Source organism: Panthera uncia, unplaced genomic scaffold (assembly GCF_023721935.1).
Source record: "Panthera uncia isolate 11264 unplaced genomic scaffold, Puncia_PCG_1.0 HiC_scaffold_217, whole genome shotgun sequence".
Taxonomy (NCBI): Eukaryota; Metazoa; Chordata; class Mammalia; order Carnivora; family Felidae; genus Panthera; species Panthera uncia.
Genome location: NW_026058877.1, coordinates 30,512 through 45,081, shown reverse-complemented (window position 1 = coordinate 45,081; position 14,570 = coordinate 30,512). Strand labels below are relative to the sequence as shown.

At 45.1% G+C, this 14,570-nt stretch overlaps 1 protein-coding gene across 3 annotated transcripts; it reads left to right on the top strand.

Annotated features, from left to right (window-relative positions):
* Nucleotides 1–271: 271 nt before the first annotated feature.
* Nucleotides 272–9,915, top strand: LOC125917663 (mitoferrin-2). Of its 3 annotated transcripts, XM_049623802.1 has the most exons (5): nucleotides 491–574; nucleotides 5,217–5,294; nucleotides 6,516–6,744; nucleotides 7,820–7,876; nucleotides 9,056–9,915. In XM_049623802.1, exons 3-5 carry the CDS (start codon nucleotides 6,522–6,524, stop codon nucleotides 9,571–9,573), a joined length of 798 nt encoding a protein of 265 aa, XP_049479759.1. In that variant the 5' UTR covers nucleotides 491–574; nucleotides 5,217–5,294; nucleotides 6,516–6,521; the 3' UTR covers nucleotides 9,574–9,915. The 3 variants fall into 3 exon arrangements, with proteins under 3 accessions (XP_049479757.1, XP_049479758.1, XP_049479759.1); XM_049623800.1 differs by lacking the exon at nucleotides 5,217–5,294 and having other exon boundaries at nucleotides 272–574; XM_049623801.1 differs by lacking the exon at nucleotides 5,217–5,294 and having other exon boundaries at nucleotides 479–882.
* Nucleotides 9,916–14,570: the final 4,655 nt, after the last annotated feature.

Here is a 14,570-nt window from a genome sequence, read left to right as displayed (position 1 = left end):
AGGGGAAGGGGTGGAACCTAAGCAGTAGCAACGCCACGGGGTGGAGGAATGACAGGCCACTTCTCTAATACCACACACATTTTTTCCCTACGAAAGCAAAGGGGCGGGGATAACTTGGCAGCTGCACCAATGGCTGGCTGAAGGGCGTGTCCGCGGGCCAAGCGGGAGCCGGAGGCCCCGGGCTCTCTGGGCCGCGCCTGAGGCGGACGCGACGGGGCCGGGGGGCGGTGGCGGCAGTGGCGGCAGCGGCGGCGAGGGTGGGCGCCGCAGCTGGCCCGGGTGGATGGAGTTGGAGGGGCGGGGTGCTGGCGGTGTGGCGGGGAGGTCGGCGGCTGGGCCGGGGCGGAGCCCCGGGGAGTCGGCGCTGCTGGACGGGTGGCTGCAGCGGGGCGTGGGCCGGGGGGTCGGCGGCGGGGAGGCCGGGGCCTGCAGGCCCCCGGTACGGCAGGATCCGGACTCCGGCCCGGACTACGAGGCGCTGCCGGCTGGAGCCACTGTCACCACGCACATGGTGGCGGGCGCCGTGGCAGGGATCCTGGAGCACTGCGTGATGTATCCCATCGACTGCGTCAAGGTGAGACCTGGACCGGCTCTGAATCCGACCTGGGGCTGACCCGACCCCTGGGTCCTGTCCCGAGCCAGGATCCTGGCCGAGAGCCGGAGCCGACATGGGTTTCTTCCTGGCTCCTGCCACCACCACACGATTCGACCGATGCGCCATGCAAGCAAGGTCCCGACTGGGAATTGAACCCAGTCAGGAACCAGGACCCATTTCTAACCGTCAGTGAGATCTGAATCGGGACTGTGGAAAGAAAATCTGTCAGCCAAAGTCTGGATCCTAGACGGGACTAAACAGGAATAGGGTGGGATGGGATGGAACAGGTAAGTGCTACTAATTTGATTACGGTGAAGACAACTGGGGTGAATCAGACTCCGAATAGGATCTTAATGCCTTGAAGATGCTCTCTGGGCGAGTGCTTTTACAAGAAACTTGCTGTGTCTTCCCTTAACAGTGTTGGGGCAAGAACGGAAATCTGAAATGTCTCGGCTAGATAAATGATTTACTTATTAACTCTTAAGCCATGAATGATTGGAAGTCATTGTGCAGTCAGAATTCATAGCTCCAGACTGGAAATGATTTGGGAAAACCCATGTTCAGGAAAAGGTTTCGGTTTCTCTGTGCAGCAAGCATGACACCCCACCTATTTCCTGAACATGAAAACTAAACTGGGATTAGGATTTTGTATGGGGGCACATAGGCCCCCAAACGAGAGATGAACCTGACAGTGTGTTTCTTTAGCCACCTGAATTTGACAAAAAGGGGAAAGTTGCCTAGAAGGGAAGCATGATTTTGAAAAGCAGATGTAAGTGTGAAGAAAATGAAATAGGATTAACATGAAGGCATGATTCCTGTGAAAGTAAAAACTAATGGCAACCACAACCAAGCAGACTGATTAGTGGGTACAGAAGTCGGGTGCTTCTGAAGAAAGCTAGGTGAAGAGGGAACAGATTGTTCTTTACAGTTAATCTTGTGCATTAGGAAAGGTACCAACCTCTAAAAGTGAGGACTAAATTGAATGAGAAGTAAATTCAAGGGGGCTGTTGAAGTAAACGTATTGAGAAAGAGAGTGGTACCTCCTTTACATATCAGGGGTAATAGTCCAAACAGTATTCTCACAGCTCTTTGACGTGTGTTTTCTCCTCAAATTAGACAAATGTTACATATTCAAAAGGAGAGAATACCGAGTTGGGAAATACAAAGTCTACCTCTTCTGCTTCTTCCTGATTCTGGTACTTATGTTTTCATAAGTAGTATGGATGAGGAAATGGGGAAAGTACTCATTAAGCTTTGTGAATGACATTGAGTTGATAGGAGTTTTCTAGTGCACTGCAAAGCAACTCCTACCAGTGGCCATCCCTATTGAAACTGGTAAATGAACTTGGTTAAAATGGATATTAGAACTTTAAATACCCTTGTCAATTGGGAGGAATAGAAATAAAAAGTAAAATCTTTGCAAGAGAAGTAAAAGGATCATTAATGCTCTAACAGTATTAAAATGTAAAATGGGCAAGTACAAATAAAAAAGATGCAGACATTTATGTAATAAAGTCTAGGTTGAATGTGAGTTGTTAATGCTATATATCCAAAAGTTAATGTGATCTAACTGCAAAGTAAAGTAACCTCCCAATACTAAGACTGTGAGTAGAGAGCAGGAGCTAGCAGGGTCTAGGGTGCTATGTTTCAGGATGGGTATCAAATGAAAACTAGATCAAGGAAAGCAATGAAAATTATTTAATGACTTGAAAAATACAATGTAATAATGTGATTGACTTAGGAATATTACTATAACTTGTCAACTGAAGTGTTGTCCTATTACCTTGGTAGGCTATCTTCTTATTCCATGTATTTACATAATGCTATTGTTGCTGTAAACATTTTATAAATTTCTTTGTTAGAAATCCCTTTAGAATATTTGGGTGCATATCCTTAAAGAGGGCAGACCTTTGTCCTGTCACAAGATGTGGTCGATTTTTTAGTAACAGACCATTCAGAATCAAAAATGGTAGATAAGGTGGGAGATCAAAATGGGTAATACTGATTGGAGTCAGAGAGAAGGTAGGAGCAGAAAGCAAGGAGCCTGGTTTATTCTTGAGGCTGACAAAGCCACTGAGGAAACACTTCTGAAAGAGGAGTTCCAGAAATATTTTGCATAATCACAGCACTGGTGGAATAAGTTACTTCTAGCCTTCCAAGCTGTTTTGAAGAACAGTTCTTACTCATTTACATAAGCTTTGAAATTTGTGTTTTAAAAAAGTCCTATAACATTATAGTTATGCCTCAAAGCCCTATATTAAAGAATTAATTATTTGACCTGGAGGAAAAAAATGCTCAAGAGTCTTCAAAAATACAAAAGCTTATTTTAGAAGAATCATTTTCATTTGTCATTAATGCTGGGATTTAAATGACTAGAGGGAACAACTAGGTGAGACCAGTAGGATTTAGTGTCACTAGGATGTTAAACATTGTTGTACAGTTATGAAAGTAAAATTCAAATCTCTTCCTTCAGAAAGGCCTTCCCAGTTCACTTGTCCCAGGGTTTCCCAGTTCCTCTTTTACCATAAATGGTGGTGGAGAAGAAGAGCAGCCCAACCATCCCTAAGACTAGAAGCAGGTATCTGTGTTGGAGCCAAAACAGCAACCACAGTGTTTGCAAATGAAAGTTGACATTGCCTCTTGGCATGTAAGGCAGTGCTACCCAGCCACTTCTCAGGGTCAAGTTGATTTAAAATATCCTTGGGAGGAACCTAGCATAACCTTGCCAGGCCATAGTTATTCAGCCGACTATTTACATGGTCATAACAGGGAGGTTTGGGAGCCCAAACATATCCCAGTTTTCCATTTCTGGACCTCAGAGGCAAACATCAGACTTTATCTATAGGGATAGGCTCTGCAACCAAAGCAGTCAGAACTCTTCTCAAAATCATCTAAGTACCCTCTTGTCACCAACGTGCTGCTATTTGGCTCTGTAATCGTGACAAAGGGAAATAAATCTTTGCCAAACCCCAGATGTAAATGGTTATCTATACACATTCACCAATGAAAGGTTAGGAAATGGAAACATTGGCATATTTGACTTTCTTGTATCTAATAATAATTATTCAGTAAATGTCAACTCTTCTTGTTTGCCAAACACTAACTGATGTGCCTTACATACATTTATTCGTTTAATCTGTGAAGCGTTTTCATGAAGTACACACCATTTTCATTATTTTACACAACAAGAAAAGGAAGCAAGTTAGGTGGCACAGTCATGATTTGACCCCAGTCAGGCTCTCGGGCCTTCCATACAGCCTCCCCAAAGTAGATTTCCAGAGCCAAGCAAGGCACAGAGTTTCACAATAGTGCTCAGTCCTAAATGTGAACTTCAGATTGATAGCCGGACATAAAAAATCATTATAGCCAAAGAGAAACTTGAAAGTGAAATAGGAGCACCTGGGTGGCTCAGTTGGTTAAGCATCCGACCCTTGATTTCGGCTCAGGTCATAATCTTACAGTTTGTGAGTTCGAGCCCCACATTGGGCTGTGCACTGACAGTGTGGAGCCCCCTGGGGATTCTCTGTCTCCCTCTCTCTCTGCCCCTCCCCACTCACTCTCTGTCTCTCACAAAAATAAATAAACATTAAAAACAATAAAGTGAAAACAAGAAATACAAAAATGAAACCTGATTTATTAGTGGCTAAGGACCAGTTAGTTGCCCATGCATATTTGTGAAATGACATACACAAGAGACAACACTCCCATGATCTATACATTCTAAGATATAAACACATATTTCCTAGAATCATGTTTGAAGACAATAAAAAGCCTTATATTTGTAGTACTTCATAAATTGCCAATGGCTTTTACATGCCCTGACTCTTCAAATCCCCATAATAGCTCCATTAGCCATTCTTAGTTTCATGTTGTAGATGACAACACTGAAACTCAGGTTAAGTGACATATCCAAGGCCACACATCTAGCAAAGCTGGGGCTGAAACTCAGGCTTTCTGACTGAAATGTGGCTTGTTTTTTGCCAAACCACTTACCTATTAGTTTATTTGGCTTTTCTTCAAAGCTAGTGGTTTTTATATTAAAGGCTATTCATAAATTCTTAGAGATTTGATCTTTCTCCAAAAGAAAGATTTATTGGCCCACAAATTTGGGGAGCCGTATTCATTTCTGTATTTGGCATAGCTTATGCTTGGTTCCTCTCCATAAGGGTGTAAGTAGAATCGTGAATTAGAGTTAGGGGTATGTATGATACCTACAGTCCAGGTTTCTCTTGGGGGTGAAACGTTCCACATCTCTGAGGCCAGACCTTTCAAGGCTGGTTGTCCAGATAATGCTAGTGACTTCAGCAGAGCAGTACAGCTTCTGAACATTCTCCCTATGCAAGAACAGTTTTGAACAAACCAATGGAAACACATAATTGTTAAGCCACCAGGATCAGTTTATCTTTATCAGCAGCTGTAGCCAGCAAAGACCTGTAGTCGCTGGGTAACTCCTCTGATGGATTTTATACCCCGTGAGTGATGGGAAAGATCTGTAAACACATGCTTTATTGGAACTTTATGGGTTTCTTTTTTTGAGAAGTAGAATGAATGTGTCAAGTTGTAATAAGTGGTAACTGTATTTCTGATTGCATTTACAGTAATTAACCTTTTAACTTTCCAGTTCTTTGTTGGTAGCAGACAAGAGAAAATAACTAGAGGAATGTGGATTGCTTACAGCTAACTAGGACCTGTTGATCTGGTTAGTTTTTTTTTTCCCTCATGCTTTTGACAAGAGACAACACTCTTGGATTGCAGTTGGCCAAAAGGAAGGTTCAAGCTTTTAAATCCAGACTGAACCAGTAATTGGAATGAAGTAGGAATTTAAACTATACTTGGGCATAAATTGCCCTTCTGGCTCACTAATAGTCTGCTTCTTACTTTGTGAATTGGTGCAGACACAGCTAAGATTCATTCGTTTGTTCATTCATTCATTCAACAAACAAATCTTGAGTGCTTACTTTGTTCCAGGCACTGGACATTGATTTTATATTGTTAGTCTCCATGCCATCTTAATCTTGAAATGGATCAATAGACAAGAGTTTTTCACTGGGAGACAAACCTCCCTCTGAGGGTCTGTGATTTGGTGAATGTTTCGAAGAGATTCATTTCCCAAATCCCAACCAGACTTTGTCCAGGAACATTATACAAAGTGTCTGCCATGTACTTTTGTCCCAATCATTGAATCCTCTGGAAATTCCATGGATTCTGTTTCACAGAGACTGATTTAATTTGATGCCAGTTTGGGGATTCATTCAGTTTTGATTAGAAATCTGGGAGCCCCTTCAGTTTTAGAGACAAAGTTAGTTTCCACCTTTCATAGTCTCAAGGCAAATGCTCTTTCCCAGAAATAGAGCAGCATTGATTACAAATGTTACTTCTGCCAAGAGTTTAACCTACAGGCTCAGCTGCCAATGCCAAATAATCCATGAAAGTCAGATAATCATCAAGGATGTAATAAAGGATGAGCCATCGTCTCATTAGTCAGTATAGTGTGTGGTTAGGAAGCAGGCCCAGGATCAACCTTCAGAAATAAGGCATAATGTTGTAGACAGTAAATAGTTGACTTTAGAATCTATTTGTAACGAACTCTTGGCCTGGGTTTATTAAGGCACAAAAGCAATATCTCCTGAAACAGGCTTGATATTTGTTGCTGGGGCTATGAATCATTTCAGAGTTCAAGCATACTTCCTAAGCAGTTATATTCTTGAGAAAAGAATGGTGTTCCCTTCATAGATGACTAGCAAAAGGTCCAAGCCTTGGAAAGGTCAGACATAGATTTGGGAGTAAAACTGGGTGCCAGGTAGCACTCCCGCACATTGGCATGATTCCACAGAGGAGTGTCCCAAGCCTGAGTGCTGAAGTTACAGCGTTGAATAAGAAGTTGGCATCACTGACATTGCACTTCTTTCTGTAATTCCAGACCCGGATGCAGAGCCTACAGCCTGACCCAGCCGCCCGCTATCGAAATGTGTTGGAGGCACTCTGGAGGATTATAAGAACAGAGGGGCTGTGGAGACCCATGCGGGGGCTAAACGTCACAGCAACAGGCGCAGGGCCTGCCCATGCCCTCTATTTTGCCTGCTACGAAAAGTTAAAAAAGACATTGAGTGATGTAATCCACCCTGGGGGCAATAGCCATATTGCCAATGGTATTGAGCCTTCCTGTGCTGGTTCCCCCACTTTCTCAACTCTTTGGGCTTTGCTGCTGTCAATGCTTTCCAGCCTCAGCATGGTTTGGAGCTGAAGCTTTGGGCTGGGGTAGGCCAGAGTATAGGGGAGGGACTTCCAAACCTGACGTTCTCAGACAATGGGCTGCTTCAACCCCACCCCTCTTTTGGGACACCTCAACAAAGTGTTACGGTATCTTCCCTTACCTACCAGCTTGACTTCTTTCATCTCCCTGCATCAACTTCTAATGCCCTGGTAATGTGGAGACACATTGAAATACTCCCACTGTATATATCTTGATAATCGGGTGGTGTCCTGCTCCTTGGGGCAGGATCTGAGGTGACCCAGCTGCCCAAGGAAGACATTAATGGAGCCCCAGCTCTTTGCATCACGTTTTCAGGATCCTAACTGACCAGAGGCAGTTTGTGTTGTTGAGGACACAACAAGGCCTCAAGTGAATTGGGGTTGAGCCAAGAGACTTCTGCACAGAAAAACCAGAGGGTTGAAGGCTATGTGAAAGTAAGGGAAGGGACAGCAGCCTGATGCTTGAGGATTGAAAACCAAACTGAGAGGAAAGTTGAGAGATATGGTGGTTAAGGACCTCAAGGAAAGGTCTAAATGGATAGATGTTAGAGTTTGGAGTTGGAATGGGCAGCACAGGGGCAGCAGGATGACAGGTGAGATGGTGTGGGGCAGATCTGACCACCGCCCCTCATGTTCTCCCTCCACTGGAGGCAGTTGGTGCTGGCATCCCTTGGCTGCAGTGTACCTGCTTCCTGTTTGGGGCATAAAGTGCATTCATTCTCAGAAAAGTCTTTATAAAATCTGGGTTGTTTTCTTTGACTCTTTTGGCCTTCCTATTATACATATGGAATGTAGACTGGTAACCTTACTAAGTTGGTGGGAACAAATATCTTCATTTTTCAGAACAGGGGCTCGAGAGCAGTGGGTTCCCTCTCCCTGCTGTTGTTTAGCCTAGCCACTCCCTTCACTCTGGTGCCTCAATCAGTTGTCCTCTTCTGGCCTCATGTATGGCTATTGTTTTCTCCTTTGCAGGTGCGGCCGGTTGTGTAGCAACATTACTGCATGATGCAGCCATGAATCCAGCAGAAGGTAATGATTCCTCCACCTTTCCCCCCGTGGGCCACTGCACCTGCATCTCTAGGCTTTTCCTTTATTTCTGGTTTGCGGAGGAAAGACAGGGAGCATCCCAGCCATTTTGGGGGGGGGAAATCCTTTTGTGTTACCGTTTCTTACCAGTAGAGGGCGCCCCCCCCATATTGTCAGTGGGTAGGAGGAGCCCCTTAGGAAGCAAATTCATTGAGCTTTAATTCATCTTTGGGGCTTCCCTGAAAAAAGATATGGCTCTACTTGGCCTATTCCTGGGTTTTCTCGGAAGTCCTCTTTGTAGTGGATTTGATCTCATCTGAAAATTTAACAGAGTATTTCACTTTTCTTCAAAGAGGTAAAGATGGATTTTGACATTTAAAAATCCTGCCATTCTTATTAGAATGAAGATAGTCGAAATAGGAATGAAAGGGTAAATTGTAGAGCTCAGTTCCTGCCCGGCTGCTTGGATCTTGGCTTCTGAGCTGGAGAATGAGGTACTCAAACAAACGTGAAGGGATAGCACAGTTGCCATGCTCTTTAAGCTCCAGCCCTTTACCAGTCTGGGCAAGGCCATGGTGTGGAAAGGGCCAAAGCTAAGCTGAAGATCCAGGGCTCATACCATGTTATCTACTCAAGAGAGTAGATGTTTGGAAACTAAAGCCACAGTCTTCTTGGTTAAGAACTGTGTTTTCTTTCTGGTAGCCCTTCTCCTGAGGAGGATAACCATCCTCATGTCATAAGAGTTGGGTGCTCTGCATACCTGAGGATTGGGATTGTTAGGGCTATCCGTTCATTATCATGTTCACTGCCACTGAGTCATTTCTTCCCTGGGGTTTTACGAAAGGGTAAGATCATAATAGGTTGGTAATTTTTTCAAGAAAATCTACTGGAGTTTCTAAACCATAAATGTATCTTGTGTGTTCACTGGTTGGTTTTAAAGAAATCCTACTGTAAGTCAGTCTGTTATTTTTTTGGCCCTTTATCAACCTTCTCCTATCCCCTTCTCTCAAAAAAGGGAAACTTTAATTTATTAGACTGATAGCTCACTCATACTTTTTTTTTTTTCCCCTCTCCATTCCAATGGCTGACCCGCTGACTCGGGACTCTGAATCTGGACACTCTTGCTCACCGGTTGATTGCTGGCATCATTTCCTTCCTTCTTCTTGTTGATGGCACTACCAGTGGTCAAGCAGAGGATGCAGATGTACAACTCCCCATACCACCGGGTGACAGACTGTGTACGGGCAGTGTGGCAAAATGAAGGGGCCGGCGCCTTTTATCGTAGCTACACCACCCAGCTAACCATGAATGTTCCCTTCCAAGCCATTCACTTCATGACCTATGAATTCCTGCAGGAGCACTTTAACCCCCAGAGACGGTACAACCCCAGCTCCCACGTTCTCTCTGGAGCCTGTGCAGGAGCCGTAGCTGCCGCTGCCACAACCCCACTGGACGTTTGCAAAACACTGCTCAACACCCAGGAATCCTTGGCTTTGAACTCAAACATCACAGGACATATCACAGGCATGGCTAGTGCCTTCAGGACGGTGTATCAAGTAGGTGGTGTGACCGCCTACTTCCGAGGGGTACAGGCCAGAGTAATTTACCAGATCCCCTCCACAGCCATCGCATGGTCTGTGTATGAGTTCTTCAAATACCTAATCACCAAACGGCAAGAAGAGTGGAGGGCAGGCAAGTGAAGTGAAGTAGCACACGATGCAGCCAGGGGTCCAGCACTGCTGCGTCCTGCCTGCTCCAGCCACGTTCTCGGTCTCCTGGCATGCTCCATCCGGCCTTGAGTGGAGGTGGAAGGAAGGTAGAGGGTTCTCCCCAGGCTATTGGTGTTTTGGCTAACACCAGTTCCTGCCAGCCTCTGTTGCCGCCACCTTTCCTTCCAGGCCCTAAGCAAGTGCAGCAAAGCACACCACAGTACCTTTGCTAATAACCTTTCTCCATCCTGGGCCTGATGACCTACTCTAGACTGTTACAGAGGGACAAGCAGCTCATTCCCCTGGTTCCTAATAAAAAGCCTTTAAATTAAATGGTTTCATTGGATTTGTTATGCCAAAGGGGAAGTGAAATGCTTTTAAGTATTCTGACTTGAAGCATCAGTCAAGGGGTCCAAGAGGAAGGTGTGTTGTATATGTCTGCAGTCTGGGTTCTTGCTGGTTTTCATAGTGACTCAAGACTTTGGAGCCCTACTCCCCCTCGTTTTAGTATTAAGCTCCAAGGAATCTCCCTGATGGCAGGAACAATGGCCTTTGACAGATCCTAGCTAAACAGGTGTTCTTGATCCCCACTCTTGCCTCTTCCAGGGGACAATGGCACAGCACAGAAGAGGCAGACCTCTCTGCTCTCTCAGCTCGGCCTGCCAGAGTAAAACTTGGCACACGGCACTTTGTTTTCTAATGTAGTTGCAGAACAAGAGTTATTTAGTGAAGCTTCAAGACCTAAGGATTATGTGGTAAATAATCAGACCTTTCATTGGGCCTTAAGGCTTCTACAAAGTACTTTATTTAACGTGTGTGACTATGCTTTGCTCTCACAAGGTCTGTGAAGTAGGCAGTGCAAGCATCACCTCTATTTCACAGGTAAAGACAGCTCAGAGAGGCTGCCTCTTGCCCCAGTTCTCACAGTAAATGCAGAGCTGATACCCCAACCCAGATCTTTGGCTCTCAGAAGTGAATCTAATTGGGTCTTCTGGCAGATGGGAAATGAGTGGAGCGCACGTACCCCAACCTGCCATCCCCTGAAGAAGCTCCCTCCCGAGGATCACATAGGCTGTGTCTGCAGACTTGCAGGGATAGGACTTTAACTGCTTTGTGGGTTGGTCTGTTCCCTTTTTTGGATATTACCAGTTATTAGCAAGTTCTTCAGTGCACAGAGTGGAAATCTACCTCCAAGAAGGTCCATCTGTCATCCTTGTTATGTCATCTGTCATTCATTCATTCATTCACTCATTCATTCATTCATTCATTCAATAACTATTGAGTGTCTGTCAGACACTGGTGTTGGGGTTATGGTGATAAATAAAACCACCCCAGCCCTCAAGGAGCTTACTGTCTGGAGAGGAAGACAGATGTAAACAGGTACCTGTAAGATGGCAAGAAACATGCATAAGAATACCCAGCCTGGCCTTGGGTGACTGGGGGTAGCTTCTGGAGGAAGTGACATCTGAGGCGACGCCTGGAAGGCAAATAAACTAACAGGTGAAGAGAGGAGAAAGACCTGGAGGTAAGGGAGAATAAGAAGTGTCCAGGGTCAGCACACAAGGGATTTGGTAGGACTGGCAGTCTGGGCAAGGCATGCACCTGGAGTTAGCTAAGCAGGAGCTGAGTCTTAAAAGCAATGCTAAGGAGTTTAGAGTTTATCCTGAAGGCAGCACAGAGGCATTACAGATTTTAAGCAGAGGTGTGGTGTGATCAGATTCACAATTTAAACAGATCACTTAGGCTCTCTGGGAAAGGATTAGAGGAGCAAGACCGGACGGGCAGGTAGACCTGATGGGAGACTGTCACAGTCATGCAGGCATGGCTGCACGGTGGTCTTGACCAGGACTGTGGCAAGGGAGACAGAGAAAGTGCCAGACTAGAGCAGTGTTAAGGCCGTAGAAGCAATAGAAATCCATTACAGAATAAATCTTGTCCTTCCTTCCACCTGACAGCCCTTCAGGTCTCTATGGAGAATCACGTCTGAATGCACTTGGAAAAAAAAAAAAAAACAAACATCAAGAAAACAGCAGGATCTCCTGTTCTAAGCCTTATTTAAGGAAGCCATGCTGCCCCTCTGGTTTAGTGATGGAAAAGAGAGATATTAACAGTCCTAAATTGTGGTCACTGGAGTTTGAATCGCCTATGGAGTAAAAAGAACATGCTGAAATCATTGCAAAGGTCATTTGAGAGGGTCTGCTAGTAAAAATGTAAGAGAGTAGCTGCCTCCCAGCACAGATGAGGCATAAGAACAAAGGGATGCCTCTCCAGACCTGTCCCTGCAGTCGGCTTTACAAAGCTCCTGTTCTGGCAGGGTATCCAGAGCACAGTGGGCACTGTGGCAATAAGGCCATTTCTCAAGAACAGGATACAGGTAATCTAAAAGAATGATAGTCACTAAAGATTCTCTCAGCTCTAATGTTGTTCACAAGCAACGCGAAAAGAATGCAAAAGTCACCTTCCAATCTCCACTTGTGCCCTGGCTGCTGGAGAACAACAGTTGGGTTAGAATTCGGACAGCCCCTCAGGTTCTTCAGGTCTCTCGATCCAATCACCAGAGGAGACAGAGGCGGAATAGTGTGATAGGGCTGAACATTCTTGGTTCCTGAATCCCGGGGTCAGGAACCAATCCCCATGAGAGCTATGGGAGTTGGGAGCATTCCCAAGTCTAGGTCCTCTCTGGAAAGCCAGTTAAGTCATGTGGTACCTTAAGGATCAAGGACCAAACCAGTTTAGCCAGAGAAACTTAATTGTAGAGACAAAACTAACATGAATGAAACAATCTTAGAATAACACAAAACAGATTACAACCATGTACCGGATTATACAAAACCAACAAAATATAGGGGCACCTGAGTGGCTCAATCGGTTAAGCGTCCGACTTCAGCTCAGGTCATGATCTCATGGTCCGTGAGTTCGAGCCCCATGTCGGGCTCTGTGCTGACAGCTCAGAACATGGAGCCTGCTTCAGATTCTGTCTCCCACTCCCTCTGCCCCTCCCCCACTCACACTCTGTGTCTCTCTCTCAAAAATAAACATAAAAAAAAAAAAAAAACCAACAAGATTTAGAGTCAGAAAAGGTAAGTGTAGGTCAGAGTTACAGGGAAAGAGGTGGCTTTGATAAAAGGTAGAATTAAAAAATACTTTCATAAAAGCCGGTACCAGTCAAATCACGCTAATTTTATAAAATTTAGAAAAATAGCTCTAATCCCATTACCCAGAGAATATGACATTTTGATGTATACATCATCCAGTATTTTCTCTATGCATTTTTGGTTAATATTTAAAATTCAAGTCACACTGTAACCAGCTTCTTTCCCATAATAGTATATGGTGCCCATCTTTCCACGCTAAATCTTGCATCACCTGAATGGAAATAACTACACAACATTCCATTATATGAATGTACAAGAGCTTATTCTGTCAGTCGCTTGTTGCACATTTGTAATAATTTATTATCAAGAGCATTGCTGTGGGTATGAAGAATCCGAAGGACAAAAAGGAGAGCAGGGTAGGTGTGCCGAGAAGGTTCTGAGCGGGGAGACGGTTTGGCACCACCTCTCTGCAGACACTGCAGAGATCCAGGCTAGAGATCCGAGGCTGGGGCAGGGGAGGCTGGCCTGGGGAGAATGTCAGAAGTTGGATTCTTAGAAGTCGTCTTGCTCAGCATACCTCCTCGAGTCCAACTTCACTCTGCAGCATCCCTGACAGGGGGTTCCCCACCCCTACTCCTGTGTCTGGGAGCTCATCTCTGCTGGAGGCCATTCGTGACATTGCTGCCAAGTTCACTGCTGTTCGAAAGTTCATTCTTCATGGTCTCCTGCTTCCATTCTAGGATCATGTCACTGCCCTGCTGATTCAGTTGCCAAATTCCTCACCATGGCCGACAGGGCTTTACAGAATTTGGCTCCCACCTCTCTCTTTAACACAAACATTCCACACAAACATGAGGCATTCAAAACAAATACGTATTTTCTTGAGAATCTAAAATATTCCTCCTGTTGTCTCCATTCGTTGATTTAGGAGGCTTGGTAAACAATAGTCTGTTGAAACTATCAGAAATTTCACACGATTGATGTTGGGACTGGATGTGCAGTATTTTGTGACTTCCTGCCACCTGTGACCGGTACGTAGAGAACAAGTACTGTGGGTGCTGCACACAATAATATTCCCTACATCGTCAGAGGTCCAGAAACACAACCTTTACCCCACCACCCCCGCAACCCACATTCACACACTAAAAACAGAGGAGAAGAATTCTTTGTACTGAGGCACCAAGGTTTCCCTGTAGTTTCCACCTATGATCTCCATCTGCCTGCTGGAGCAGCAAAGAATCAGACTAATCCTTCTTCTCTCTGACAGCCCTTCACCAATGTGAAGACAGCTGTCGTGTCACTCAGGGAGGGTCAGATTATGGGGAGCCTGAAAGCCAGGCAGAGGTGTCTAGACTTGACTTGGCTAATGAGGAGCTCTTGTGGTTCTTAAGCAGGGAGGGAGATGACTAAAGTCATGTCTGAGGACAACTCCACCAACAGCCCAGACATAGGACAACCTGGAGGGGGAGCAAGCTAGACAAAGGCACTCCAGCCAAGGGGCTGTCACAGCTAGAAAAGAGGAACCTGAGAAAGGTAGTTACAAGAAGATGAAAGGGACTTGGTGGTTTAGACATCTGAGTGGGAATGCACCTGTAAGTTGTCTTGCACTCATCTGGCTGTGTTTTGTCTCCCTTCACTAGGGGATCTGTAGAGCTGTGCCTTTTTGGAATCATTTCCTGCACTGTGCTTGATAACCACCTGCTGACAGTAGAATGGTTGTGATCAGACACTGAGGTTTGCCTGGGAAAATGGTGCTGGGGTTAGGAATGAGCCATTTCACTGCACAAACTTGTACTGAGCAGGTAGGGGCCCTGGGGTAGATGCTGGGATTATGGGATGGTCAGGTTTTTTGTGACAATGTGGCAAGGTTATAGTCTCCAGCTTTTCAGTCAA